Here is a 14,969-nt window from a genome sequence, read left to right on the forward strand (position 1 = left end):
TTACAATGTAGCTGCCTCTGTTATGGTGGTATTTTATTTGTACTGAAATGTGATTTTAATTGTATATTAATAAATAAAGTTGCCCGGGGGTCAGAGCTATTAGAGCCATAGCAAGAGTGTGGCGGTGGTGGTGCATGCCTTTAATCCCAGCACTTGGTAGGCAGAGCTAGGTCAGTCTCTGTGTGTTCAGGGATACAGCCAGCATTGGAGACACACACCTTTAAGACCTGGAGGGCTGTACTTACAGGCAGTGATGAGGCAGTCACGTGTTTGGGTTTACAACCAATGAGAAGGCAGGACAGAAAGACTGTATAAAGACAAACACACAGGAAGTAGGTCTCTTTCGGAGAGGTAGGACCACCACAGGAGGAAGGGTAAGGTTTTAGCTCTGAGCTCTGACCTCTTGGCTTTCTCTTTTACATTAGTTCTGTGTTTCTTATTTAATAAGATGGTTGGTTACATCTACACTCTGTAGAGTCTTACTTATTCTCGTAGAATTTTGGACTTTATATAATTCTTGTTTAACAAGCAGGTCACTCCCTTTCCCTCTCCCTTCTCTCTCATTTCTGTCTATAACACTCTCCATTTCTCTTCTCTAGGATCTTTCTATCTCATGTTAATAAAAATGTAGAAAGACATAGTAAACCCAATTAATACATTTATTCTTTTAGAGATGATTATTTAATTATTTTATATATATCTATGGGCATTCATGTCTCTGTGTGGGCATGTTCATATATGTGCAGGGGCCCACAGTGGGCCAGAGATATTGGATCTCTCTGGAGCTAGAATTACAGGCAGTTGCTGGGAACCTGAGGGTCCTCTGCAAGAGCAATACATCTTCTTAACTGCTGATCCATCTCTCCAGCCCTAACATATTAATTCTTATTTCCCCATCACAGAAAAAGACATTGCTACATTGATTTCCTAGAAAAGATAACATAATTGACTCTTTTAAAAGAGTACATTTAATTTGCCTCAATCCCAGTTTGTTTACTGATTACATGAATGGGTTCTTCACAAGATACTCCTGGCTCTACCTGTCAGGTTTCTATTGCATCTAAGCTTTTTTTCTCTATAAATTATGTTTCCATCTTTTCCTCTGAATAGTCAGAGGAACTTATTAGCTTGCTTTTTGGTTCTAAGCTCTGTCCTTTGCAGTGTGTTCTCTGAAAATCTGTCAGAGAACTATTTAAATGAACATTGAATCCTGTTATTTCCCTTTGAAAATACTTCCATGTTCCCTTTTTCATATTTTATAAGATGCAGCCCACATGATCTGACCTCTGCTTATTAACCCAGCCTTTTGGACACTATGCCCCTCTCCTCAGCTCCCTTTATTTCCTCCAAATGACGCCCTTTCTAGGAATGGTCGCAGCCAGCAACCCCTCACAGCATATCTCATTGTGCTACTCAAGTGCTGGGTGTCGCCCAAGGCATAGGTGCTGTCTGGAGGTAACAACTTACCAGTTCTGGGAAAAAAATGTATATCTTTAAAACTGACTAAACTTACCAGGGGGAAAATTACCTAGGTTACAGTATATGTAAATTATGAAGTGTAGTTACAATGTGATGTCACTGGAGCCTGAACACTGTAGTTTAAGAGCCACAGCTGGGTGGAAGGGTCTCCCACAGTGCTTCCCTAGAAGTCTGCATAATTCTAAATACAATGTTTATCATGTCCTCACAAAAACGACTTTTTCTCAAGTCTTAGACCTGCATAAATCTAGTCCTGCTCAGGATCATCTCCTGAAAACTCTTTTGGTTTTGTTTTTAGGACTTCTGTCCACTATCATAACCAAATTTACTCACTGTTTAGTTCTGTAAAATATTCCTTTGTGCAAGCAGCAGAATTTACACTTTCCTGCTGACAGACAATTGAATCTGTTCCGTTTTCTGGTAAATGGGACATGACCTTGAATGACACTAGAGCTTTAGGGTAACGATTTTAGAGGCTTGCTTCAGAATGCACTTGCTCTGCCACACTGTGTGACTTGTCACCACAGTGGTTGTACCCATGTTCCTACAGGCACACAGGGAGTTCTGTGTGCGAAACAAGCAGCTCCTGTGTCCAGAGCTCTCTACCCAGCCTTTGGTGAAAAATGGGATGTGTCCATTTCCTTATGGCTAAATAGGATTGGCTTTGATGTAATATTTATTTACTGATTTATACTCCCAGTGCTGCTTGTATTTTTCTAATTTAAAAATTAAGTTCTGTGTCTTTTTAAAAATTGATTTGTAGGAACTGAAAAGCACAGTGAGGAGCATGGATCCCCACTCGCTCACACGCTGCCTCACATGTTGCTGCTTTCCTTTCACTTTGCTGTGGTGACATATCATGGTCTGACCCACTCACTACATGCATTAGGCTAAAAGCTTTTAGAGGCTTGAATTCATCTTTGTTTCTCCAGTCCAGCAAGTGCTTTGCATGTAGCGTATGCACCATTGCTCAGTGAGTGCTTGCTGGACAAACTTTAACAACTTTAAACATTTTTAATGTATTTATTTATTGATTGATTTATGTGTGTACATGTGTAGCCATATGTACCATAAAGCATGAGTGGAGGCCAAAGGGCAACTTGTGGGAAATGGTTCTCTCTCTACTATGTGGGTTCTGGGGAATTAAAATCAGGTAGTCAGACTTGAAGGCAAGCACCTTTACATGCCAAAGCATCACACTGTTATGATTTTAGATGTGGCAATTGGACCTTTTTAATTTTATGGATGTTGGTTATATGTACTTCTGAAGCCAAGGCTAAGTGAAGTGTATGCAACACAACTTTCTGTGCTCGCACCTCAAAGTATGTCCTAAGGTACTCTTACAGATGATGAATCTGCAGAGGGGAAGGCTTATTTACATGCAGCCATTACTAATTGAGCACCAGGCTGTGTCTATTTCCATTCTTTTCAATGCAGTGACAGTTGACCAGAAGCCCTAGAGTGGCAGAATATTTAGCCTGAATTTACCATGAAGTTAGAAATGATGTTAAGACACAAGATATGGACTACATATTACAATGAATGTGTGAGGTTCATGGTTTGTGTCAACTTGACATTGATTACCTTTTTAGTAATGGTGTCCGGAGGTACATCCCGCCTCCCAAGTGGGTAAGGATTCCATTGGCCACTAGGAGAGACATCTTCTTGTCCATTGTCTAAAATGTTGCTTTGCTGGGACGGGGTCTATTGCGAAAATGGTATGGCATTCTTTAGTGATGTTTACGATAGTTTTCTGAAAAGAGTCCCTAACAATTATGGTAAAATTAATTTTGTTTGATTATAGAAAACATATATCCTAACTGGAAACACTATTATATTCTATTTACTGAGTAAGAATTCTAAACTGACAGCTATTTTGGAAACAATGAGAAATACAATTAAAATAACCATTTCAGAGTTATTTACTGAATTTTAAAGTTTAGATTCTCTACAGTACCTGAATAAAGATAATCAGAATAAAATTAATCAATGCTTTAAAAACAACCACAACATTTTAAAGCCTGCTTAATTTGTCTCTTTAGTATGAGCTTACCATTTAGAATATAAACTGAAACCATGCAATCCACAGACTGGAACGTGCAATATTCCAAGCCAGGGCCTAACATGAATTTTTTGAGACTTTGATGTGATTTTTCAAGGATGTACTTCCCACTAATCCTCTGCAGAATCTGCACTGGCAGATGAAGATATTTGGCATTGTGCATTATCAACAGACAGCTGCTAGAATCACGGTCAAGTAAGCCATGACTGTTTTGGTTATTAAATTCAGTTATTTATGCATCACTTATATATTAAAATTAAATCCTTCATAAGTTTAAGATTATTAAAATATTCTTGCTTGTGGTTTTTAACAAATAGGATACCCCTGTCTTTATTAATGCTGATGTTAGATATTTTGAGATGATCCAGACTCTAGCTAGATTAACATTAAGCAATCATATACTATCAGAAAGGGAGGACCTATATCAGAAAGGGAGGACCTATATCTTCTACTGGAGAAGTCACTGGTGGTATACACAGCATGGGATGTATGTACAAAGTCCTTTCTCTCCTAACCTTTAGGGACTTGAATTCTGTTTGTTTTATTGGGAATCCCTATGTGAGTCAGAAGCTGCCTATGCCAGTCCTTGCCCACATTCCGAAGAAGCCTGGCTAGAGAGGTTGTGCTTACTGGTATTCTGTGTGAGGTGGGTCCTTCAGCCTTATCTTGGTAAGCTAGGCTACTGCTTTCATATGCATCACAGGTAGCTGCTTGCCAGTCCTCATCTGGCTATACCACTATGATCTCTTTAAAAAGAAACCCAATAACCAATTTGTCTGTATTCTGACCACATGCGTGTTTTTAAAGAACTGCCAGGAAATATAGTAAAATAGGTTTAAGGGGAGACTGTCTCTCAATGTGTCTTATAGGACTTTGTATAACAATGTGTCTAATAGAGTTCACACTGTCTCATAATCCCTCTAATGGACATAATAAAAAGGACACAGTTCAAATTTCACCTTTTGCTTGGACTGTGTAAATTCTATTTCCACAAGTCCATCAGAAATGAATAAGGATAAAAAATGTTTTTGAATGCAAACTCTCAATTAATTAAGAATGAATTTGTGTTTAAAAAATCAAATACATACATGAAAAACATGTTGCCTGAACGTAGTGAGATACCTATCTGATGTCTGTTTCAAATGGATTTCTAGTCTTTACTATTTTTAGACTACTATTTCACATGTGCTCACATACAACTTTTCTAGATATTAAAATATTCCAAATAAGGATACAAAGACTAAGCAGCTAAGAGGTATTCATGCACCCAAGAGCCACTGGTTAGTATTTTCTTCTTGGATTTTCAGCATCCATGTCTCTTTGGCCTGGGTCCTCCACCCTGAGGATCTAACACAACCTGTCATCTGGTTGTCTCCATACAAGACACGTTCTTGAGATGTAGATAGAATTCAGCACATGTTTCCTTTTTTGTTCATGTCACATCTTTATATAAATTTCCTCTTTTGCATTTTCTAACCCGCCCAGAAATGAATAGTCCTATTTTGAATAGCCACTGAGAGCTATTCAAAATGGCACAATTCTTCTTGGCCCACAACAAAAGTGCAGCTCCATTCTATCAAAACCATGACATTATGACCCTGGGTTCTTCCTAAGTTTATAAATTAATTTGTCTCTTTTTAAAAATTAGAATTAACTGTCACACTAATTCTTTTATATTACAAGGGACACAGAAACAGAAGTATACAGGACCATTAAGGAGATTCTTTTTTACTACATAGTAAAATTAATGTACTTCCTAAAAGTAATTTCCCTTATTAATTTCAAGAATGAGCTGCGGATTTGATTTTCCTAAGTGAGGCACTAAAGCCTGGAGAAACAGGAACACCATGAAACACTTATTGGGGATGACTGAAAAGTGAAATATTTAGTATGCTCACATCGTTTCTCAAAGTAAGATATATGGTGTGAGTAAATTTGTTGTCTAGCTGCTAAAATTATCCAGAAGATAAAAAAGGAACAACTCAAAAGCGTAATATAAATTGGAACCATTGCTGTTACAATGTCTTATTTCTAATAAAACAAGTGAAACCAGGTGCTCACATCCTGTTAGTACTCTAAAGGTTAGGACTACTTCTGATGTTCCTCAGCTCACATGACCAGCCAAGGAAACACACAGTGCACAGGATGTTAGCTGCTGGATCCTACTAGTTTTTTTTTATTATTATTATTAGAAAAACAGAGGAAATGGACAGTGAAAGTTAGTGGAAAAGCAAACATTTTAATAAGGGCTATAGCTTAAGAAAACCTGGCTCTAAAGTTTGCTGTGGTCGTTGATAGACTTAGTGGACGATTCTCAGAACTAGGAATGGTGATAAATATCCAGTGAAAGAAGTGAATTCTAATCTGGCTGAGCCTTCAGTATGCATTTGTGTACATGAATGTGTCCATATGGATGTATATTTGTGTAAGTATATATATGAGTAGTATTAGCATGAGTAAATGGGCATAGTTGAACCAGTTACCTTGCTCATCTGCTAAATAATGGTGTACAGCATGCTTGTGAAATTATATGTAATGCCATCTTGCTGAAGAAAATATATGAGTGGCATTAGAATTTGACACTTTTCCAAGTTCTTATGACACCTTTGATGAATGCAAGGATCTGCTTTGCTAGGTAATAGATACATAGTTTGCAAAGGAGATTTTCATAGACTTAAGAAAATGTTAAAGATAGTTTGTCCAAGCAACATGGTGGCAAATGTCTATAATTTCAGCAATGAAGAGGGAGGCTGAAGCTGGAGAATCATAAATTTGAGGCCAGCATAGGCTACATACTGAGACCTTGTACAAAACAAAACAAAACAAAACAAAACAAAACACCAAAATTGGAGCAAGCATACAGATCAATAAATAAAAACCAACACCAAAAACAAAACCAGGAAATGCTAGAAAAATAATCTGCCCAAAGTATTTTAGTGAAATTATTGCTGTACTAGTATAACAGCAAATATACTATATGAGAGAATCATGGTTATGATTTTTAAAGACTGTGTTAGCCCATAACAGAGATGAGACATCATTCACATTGATACTAACATTGCTCATTTTAGCTTCTGTCTGTAAGGATGTGTATATTTGCAAGCTGGTAGCTTTTTTTTTTATATAATTAGAATGATGGATAGCTTTTTATGGAGGGAAAAGAGCCAGTAATAAATATAGCAGAACTGATAGGAATTGCAGGCACAAGTTGACCAGGGGTACAGCATAGATCTTGGTTTGCTTTCAGCAGGAAAAAAAAAAGATTCAATAAACGACACTTGGCTTTAGGATGAATAGATGCATAGTGATTATGGTGCCATTTGATCCTGGGTCATCTGCATAGGTCCAGTGGAAAAAGACACCAGAAGTTTAGAAACAATCAAAGCAAACATTGCTGTCTGAATTTCCCTAACCCAGGAGATTCTTAGACAGGGATCAACTGATTTAGTAACTAATGAAACAGACAGTACGGACATTTTCTCCCAGGTAACTTTAAAGAAGCAATTATTTTATATATGTTACATGTATGACTTAGGCCTTCCATCTCTGAAATTGTAATTTATATTACTGCCCAATTCTATAAATAACAAGCAAAAGACTCTATAGTATAACATTACAGTAATAAACATTTAAAGAAGAGGTGGCAAATACCACTCTAGCTCTGTGGAATCTGTGGTACTTCTATTGGGAGCCACACCCTGGGCAGGCATTAGCAAAAGTTAGTGTTTCATCCTCAGCTCTGATGCTCTCTGGTGGTGGCAGCTGCCAGCATGATTAGCATGTGATGCTTGGGGTCTGTAATATTCATGCCACCAAGCACATTTTGGTGAGACTGAAGGGTCAGGAAGGACAGGTGGATCTGACAGAGCACATGGTGATTACTGGCTTTCACTTAGTTCTGATAACCTGAATCATTTCTCCCGTAGCATCTACATAACAATGTGATCATGTGTTCTTGGGTCAGTGAAGATACATCATTTATTTCCCTTTAAAAATTTTCCACATTATCAACTTTTATGGCTATTTGGATAATAATGTGAACAAAGGAATTGTATCGACTACTGTGAGTCATGTATGAAAATGTCAGATGTTACGAAATGTGAAAAGGCTTCGCTGAATGTAGAGGGCACACTGGGCACCATGGGCATGACAGTAAAGCAGAAGCACATGATATATCTGTGTGACTTGTGAGCCTGTCTCCTGTCTCTCTCATTCACCTTCTAAATATGTCCACTTAGGTTTGTGAGCTGCAAGAAAAAACTATCCTTTAAGTATCTTGTGGTACCAGCCAGAGTGAGTTTTCAGTCTTTCTCAGCCTTTGTTTTCTCCCAATGGAAATATTTATCATTCTATCATTCATTAATCTAGGCAATAAAAATAGTGGTTTGAACCAACATTCTCTTGTAATGTTGTCCTTTTCCCAGTAACATGACATTTCAAGACAATAGCTGAGCTCATTACAGTAGAACACATCTGAAAAAGCACATGAACCACTAAAAACATCATAGGAAGTTGACTTGAATGCTTTTTGGAAAGGCGGCAAATAAATGATAAATGATTGAATGAGTGAATGAATGAAGGAAGGAACAAATAAATAAGAAATACCAATATCTTTTAATTTAAGCTTAGCTTATATATTCAGCATTCTAATTCATAAGTACTCTTAGATTTTCAAGTTCAGGAGGAACATCAACAAACTAATGAATAATCTTAACTTTTTATATTAATTTTGTTGTATTCAGTGGCATTTTAAAAAATATCTTAAAGACTTTCATGAAATTATCATATAAAATATAATTTCCTGTTTATAGAAAAGAAAGACTATATTTTAGTTTTAATCCAGGAAAAATGTATGCCTGATCTGGCATGCAATAAATAGGGATGAGTTAAAAATGTTCAAACTGGCTGGGTGGTAGTGGCACATGCCTTTAATCCCAGCACTTGGGAGACAGTGCCAGGAGAATGTCTGTGAGTTTGAAGCCAGCCTGGTCTACAGAGTGAGTTCCAGAACAGACTCCAAAGCTATACAGAGCAACCCTGTCTCGAAAAACCAAAAAAAAAAAAAAAAAAAAAAAAAGTTCAAAATACACAAGATCAGCATGTCGTCGCGCGCCCCCCCCCCCATGGCCTTGAATATATACTGTGCAAACACTACTAGGTACCAGGGCCCCTCATTACAATCAGTTGTATCCTTTAATTAGTTTATTATCAATTTGCTTAAGGACAGTGTCAGTGCTTTGGAGGGAATAGGAGTGCTCCTTCCTCCTGGTGCAAGAGGCCAGGTTTGGGAGCCTGAGAGGAAGGACACAATTGTGATTTCAGCCCAAGTGTCCCCTGGGAAGGGCACCACTTCCACAAATGTGTGTTGCACATTGCTTTATTTCCTTAGGAAGCTTCATGCTTTCCTTCTAAATGCCTGAGAGTAATTTTGTGTATGATTATGGAACCCTGAGAGAGCAAGAAGAAACCTTAAGGGGGTGGAGGAAACAGAAAGAGAGGATAATAGAATACATGTGACTGTTTTGGGGCTGTTTTGGGGGAGGAAGGGGGTGAACAGGGAAGGGAGAGGGGAGGATGGATAAGAATATAGTATGGATGAAAATGCCATAGTAACAACCATCTCTTTGTATGGTAATTAAAAAATTATATAAATAAAGGTTGATCTATAGTTTGACAGAAAGCCTCCCCAGATTTGTAAATCCAAGCTCTATAGAGAAGATGAATCTGTCAGAAGGGATGGGAGCTTAGGGTAGAACCGATGGGCTAGAGTGAAGGATGAATTGCCACAGCCACAGCTTTAGCTGTGCTTTGAATGCTTATGCATTAATATTTTTGAACTCTTTACATGCCAGGTAGTTTATGTTTTTCATAGACTTTAAACTGTTAATCTTAGAAATGACTTTTTCATTCCTCTTCTTCCTCCTTTCCCTCTTCCACTTCCTCCTCCTTCATGCAGGAGGAAATGTATTTGAAGTCTTTCAGTGTTTAAATTGTTGGTTTGCAATTTATTGAGCTTCCAGAGGGATTTTCTTTCCAAAAGGACTTCCCATAAGTCCTTTCTTTGTCCAAGAGAGGATGGTCCCGAGGTCCTCAAATACAGTTATGCATTATCGCTGTTATAAAGTATGGTATCACTACAGTGAGAGATGATTAATCTATTCTCTAGGACCACTTCTATACAAGGTTAATACCACAGGGCAGCTGTCCCTAACTCATGCCTGGAGAGTAACTGAGACACCAGAAACACATTTTTAAGTGCACTGCTGCTCTTCAGTTATTGCGTGAATCCAGATCACTGTATGGGTCAAAGAGTAATTAGGCCCCAAATTAGTCAAAATAGGGTTGTTGCCATTAGATATTTTCAGAGGGTTCCAGCAATAGCTTTCTTCTATCCAAGATTCCTTTAATTTAATTAATGTTTTTGTTTTGCTTTGTTTTTTTGAGACAGGGTTTCCCTGAGAAGCTCAGGTTTTCCTGGACTCACTATATAGTCCAGGCAGGCTTCGAACTCAGAGATTCACCTGTCTCTGAATCTCAAGTGCTGGGAGTGTGTGGCACCCATGCCTAACAAAGTACTTTAATCTGCTCATAAATCTTTTTTGAAAATTTCTTTTTTAGTTTCACAGACTGATTTGCATTACTCCCCAAGTCCTCTTGCAGAGGTGTCTATAGTTGTGAAAGCTCATCCCTCCCCGAGTGTGGACTGGATAAGAAAGTTGGTTTTGCATGGAAAGACGATGAGGGCTTTGGACTTCTAGGAGGACATGAAAAGCAGGTTGTCTTAAAGGGGAGTTTCAAGAAAATGGTTGTGCTGATGACATGCTAGACTTATGCTAGCTTGAATAAATTAACTGCTCACAAGCCCAGATCTAAGTTTAGAGATTGTGAGCTGGGCCCTGAGCATGGACACGATGAGAGTTATTGCTGACCTCAGCAAATACCAGCAGAGAAAGTTATCATGCACCACTGTTCATCCCCCTGGGAGACTGAGAACAAATAAGATAATATTAAAAAGCTCCCAGTTTAGTTAGGTTTTGATGGCTTTGTGTGTGTGTGAAAATCTGTGGATATAAAATTTCTAACTATGTTATGATATCCACAGCCTGAATTAAACCACACAGAACCGGGGAATGTCACCAGACATTCGCAGTGACTGTGAGGCCTACAGCAGGGAGTTTGTCCCATGTTTAACTTTATTCAGAAAGAAGAGATATGGTGCTGCTGTCACTCGCTTTCCTATTTTGTACTTCTTTATCCACAAAACCTTATGAGGCTAATGACGACATTAACATACAGTCATAATGACGTATGAAAATGACTCATTAGTCTCCACTAAGATGTAACAGAGAAAAAGCATTAATTAGTCTAAGTAGGTAAAAATGGGCATTCCCAATGCTGACTGAACAAGACAAATATTTCATTATATTATATAACAATGGGAATTCTTCTCTTTATTATACAACATTATTTTCTTGCTAATATCTATATTTTTGTTTAAAATATATGAATTTGTTACTTTTCTAAAGGTTCCTTCTAAAGGAACCACCTAAATAAAAAAACAGTTTTCAGCATTGTTCTCAGAATGCTTCACCAAGGGAAGGCAGGGATGGTCTCCAAAAATGTAAACAATAAATGTGTAAACACAAAAGAAAGAAAACCATGGAAGAATAGAAAAATAAATAGAAAGATGATCCTTAAATCAACCCCCAAAGCTATATGCCTGCTCAGTCCAAAAAGCAAGCGTCTGATAATCAATCTAGCTACAATAAACACCGAGCAACTACAGATTCAGGCTCTACATCATTTGCCCTGGTGCTTTTGAACTATGGAGTCTGTAACAAGCAGGGCTAGATGCACAGTCTAAATACACCAAGTGAACAAACATCAAGTGGCTTTGGGATGCTGACACATGTAGGGCAGTCCATACTTACTTTCTGAAGAGGTAGGTCTTGAAGGTCAAATTTAGACTTAGTCTGCAAGTTTAAAGTCATGCTTCTGCCTGCATGCATTGCTGAAATACCTCCATAGGGCAGCATGCCAAGGTTAACTGTGTTGTGTTTGTAAGCAGCGTTCTGAGTAGAGGAGATAACCATGTGACAGGATGTAAACACGGGCTCCACAAACAGATCATTACATGAACACATCTAAATTCATAACATTGAACTGTAAGCGGGCAAACAGTAACTTTTTATAAACATGCGCTCATCAGACAAAAGCAAACAGTAACAGGGTTAGTTATGTACATAATGAGTATCCTCCAGAGCTACAGAAATGACAAGAGCAAAGATACATTGTTTATGCCTGCTCTCAGGGAAAGTCTAAGTCTGTTTCTGTCTCTTAGATATCCTGAGGATACCGGCTTGAGACAAGTATTGATTATCTGCAGTAATTTGTTAGTTTTGCAAATTGGAACAGTGAGATTTTAATCAGATTCCATATGCTAAAAATTCGATTTTTCTCACATCATAAGATCTGCATCTATAAAGGAGATGTTAACTTCTAACTCTGCCTAAGCTAATGTGTGACAACCTTAAGGGCAGTTAAAATTTGAAGATGGTTAGTGCTATTTTTTTTTTTAGTATGCATCAAATATCTGCACAACACTCTGGTGATATTTATATTGTAGATATCCTTTGCCAGGTACTAATGACTAGTAATTTTTCTCTGTAGGGCTTCATTAAAATATTAAGATGTTTTAAAATGGCTCAACATCAAACTCTCAGTCAACAGTGGAAACACAATCATTGATAGTGCTTGCTTCTATAAGTAATTCTCTTATTTAATGCAGTAAACTTTTTCTTAGCTATCATTGAGAACTGATGGTTGGATATCGTTTTTGTTCTGAGAGCACTCTTCCCAAAGTAATGATTTTTATCACCAGCATTTTGTGAGCTGTGGAGAGAGATGACCAATGATACACTTGTCTGCCAATTCTATTTGTTAAGGACTAGGGACTAGTTCACTGTCACCATGCCCAAAGTGAAAAAGACTCTAAACCTCTCCTTCTGGTTCAGAGGTAATTCCTTGATGCCCCATAGAGGACCAGCAATCTCACACACATGGGCTCCTGTTTTAAATTCTTAGTCACAGTGAGGCTCTGTCATGGAAGCATTCATGATTAAAATAAGGGAAAAAATGGTATCCTTTCCCTAGTGTGGTACTTGGAGCTGTCTCTCCAAGGACAACACTGAGATCACTTGCCAACTCCATGTTGGATTGTTAAGCCTATAACATGAACAGACCCGTAGGCAGTTGACTTTCATGTGAGATCACAAATATCTTTTAGCTGCTGGTAATACTGTTCACTCAGGGTTAAATAGCTTAGCTGAGCTTCGGAAGAAAGTACCCCTCATCTCTGGTGCCATCTGATCACAGGCAGAATGTTACTACCACAGCTCTGTGACATTGTAATATGTGCTCTGCAACCATGAATTTATCTGGGCCAATAGCTGGAAGGTTTCACAGGAGATACATCTTGAGTTATTGCTGAGTAACAGCTCATCGGGAAAGGAAATGTCACTTGGAGCAAACTAGAAGAAAGCTCCTAGGAAACTGTAGTTTGGAGCAGTAGTCTAAAGGAACTCAACTTCTTCAATCAAATGAGAAACTATTAAACACACATCACAACTGCTCTGAAAAGTTAGTGTCAGAAACCAGGGAATTACAAACAAACAGCTCAGGAAAAGGGAGGTGTCATCACAACAATGAAAAAATACAGATAAATTCGCCTTCACCATCTGAGCCAGACAGGGCCTTCAGACTTACTTATCGAAACCCTTCCCCAGCTATATTCTCTCTGCAGCTACAGGAGTCACCTACTTCTTAGTGTTTTGGTTCAAAGTGGGTGGGGCACATCTATCCAGGGTACGAGTAAATTGATGACACCAAATGCTTCACACCGTGTCATTCTATTTCAATGCTTTGTTTCCACTCATTCTTCTGTCTGAAATTACTGATCATCACACACACATTCCCCATACCTTCTTAGAACCCTTCTTAGATAGTTCATATTACTATATTTATATATGGCTGTTGTTTAAATGAGACCAGAGTTCCCAATTGTTCTGTATTATTTAACCCTAAATATTTTCACCCATTAAGTTATCTGTCTACATGGAGGGTATAACTTAAGGCAAGGCACGAGCCACCTGATCAGGTGTCTCCTACTAATGCCAGCCATGAGACTTTGACAAAGCTTCAATGGGATGGATTACACCTATTTAAAACTTTCTGATGAAGTATTTTGCAAGTCAGAGACAATTTTCATGTTGAGAAACCAATACCCACAGCCACATTTATTAATTCATTCTCTCCCTAGGAAAACTGTTTCCTTGTAGTGTAGACACAATCTACAAGTCATTATTTAAAAAAAAATAAGCTGAAAACTCAAATTTAATATTAAAGAAATATACAATACAGTGACCCCGCCTTTATAAAAGCAGAGAATCAAATAAAACTGAAATGATCAAGTGAAACATTCTGATGGCATATTACTCAGAATACCTAACTTGAAGATGTGAGAGGGGAAGGCCTCATTTTTGCAAAGCAATCTTTAATTTTCAAGTGACTCTGGGGTACACACAGTCTTTTGAACTAGAGCCGCAAGGTTTCTTTTTTGTTTTTGTTTTTGTTTTTTGAGACAGGGTTTCTCTGTGTAGCTTTGGAGTCTTTCCTGGAACTCACTCCGTAGTCCAGGCTGGCTTTGAACTCACAGACATTGGCCTGGCTCTGCCTCCCGAGTGCTGGGGTTGAAGGTGTGCACCACGACCTCCCAGTAAGCCACACGGTTTAGTGAGTGGTGATGCAGATGAGCAAAAGCTCTAGAAAATGAAATGCTTGGTTTCTCTTAGAGAGATTCAAGCAGGTAACAAGAACTAATTCCATGCTTTGTATTTTTTTCTTGTTTTTCTTTTTAACTCTCTAATCACTGCTCACTCAGCACAGTATTATGACTCAATTTTTAACTGAATTAGGATTAATTTGGGATTTATTTCCTTGTTTTGCTACACTGTACACACTAATTTGTTAAATTTGTAGTCTTTCTTGAGATACCATCTACATTTGTTGTTTATAGCTTGACTTGAATTGTAGAATTTTTTTCTACATAAAAGTCAATATTCTAAATGTCAGGATTTTTTTTAATCAAATAAAATAGTGTGCAAGAGGGCATTTAATCTTGGCTTATTTTATTTTTCTGTTACTTGCTGGGAAGATTATTGCTCATTAGAGGTAATGACTTCAGTTGTCCCTTAGCTGTAGCTATGTGCAAATTTTATAAACAAATTAAGCTCGAGTTTAATATAAGTGAGTCCATGTGGAAAGAGTGAAATACTCACTTTTTATAGACTCAATAAAAATAACACTCTTTAGGTCACCAGGGAAGAGTTTTGGGTCCTGGGAGAGGCGGCCTTGCTTTCATGGCTAGAAA

General features: G+C 37.9%; 1 protein-coding gene across 11 annotated transcripts in view; it reads right to left on the reverse strand.

Annotated features, from left to right (window-relative positions):
• Lrrc7 (leucine rich repeat containing 7) overlaps positions 1–14,969 on the reverse strand; it is a 479,632-nt gene that overhangs the window by 60,277 nt on the left and 404,386 nt on the right. For 9 of the 11 annotated variants that reach the window (XM_028890385.2, XM_028890382.2, XM_028890380.1 and 6 more), the window contains 2 exons: positions 11,473–11,613; positions 3,064–3,183 (listed from right to left, as the gene is read on the reverse strand). The exons of 1 other annotated variant lie outside the window; for it this stretch is intronic. In XM_028890385.2, coding sequence (XP_028746218.1) covers positions 3,064–3,183; positions 11,473–11,613 — 261 coding nt within the window. The remainder of the gene's footprint in view (positions 1–3,063; positions 3,184–11,472; positions 11,614–14,969) is intronic. One more of the 11 variants, XM_028890378.2, reaches the window with a different exon arrangement.

The sequence above is a fragment of the Peromyscus leucopus genome, chromosome 6 (assembly GCF_004664715.2).
Source record: "Peromyscus leucopus breed LL Stock chromosome 6, UCI_PerLeu_2.1, whole genome shotgun sequence".
Lineage (NCBI taxonomy): Eukaryota > Metazoa > Chordata > Mammalia > Rodentia > Cricetidae > Peromyscus > Peromyscus leucopus.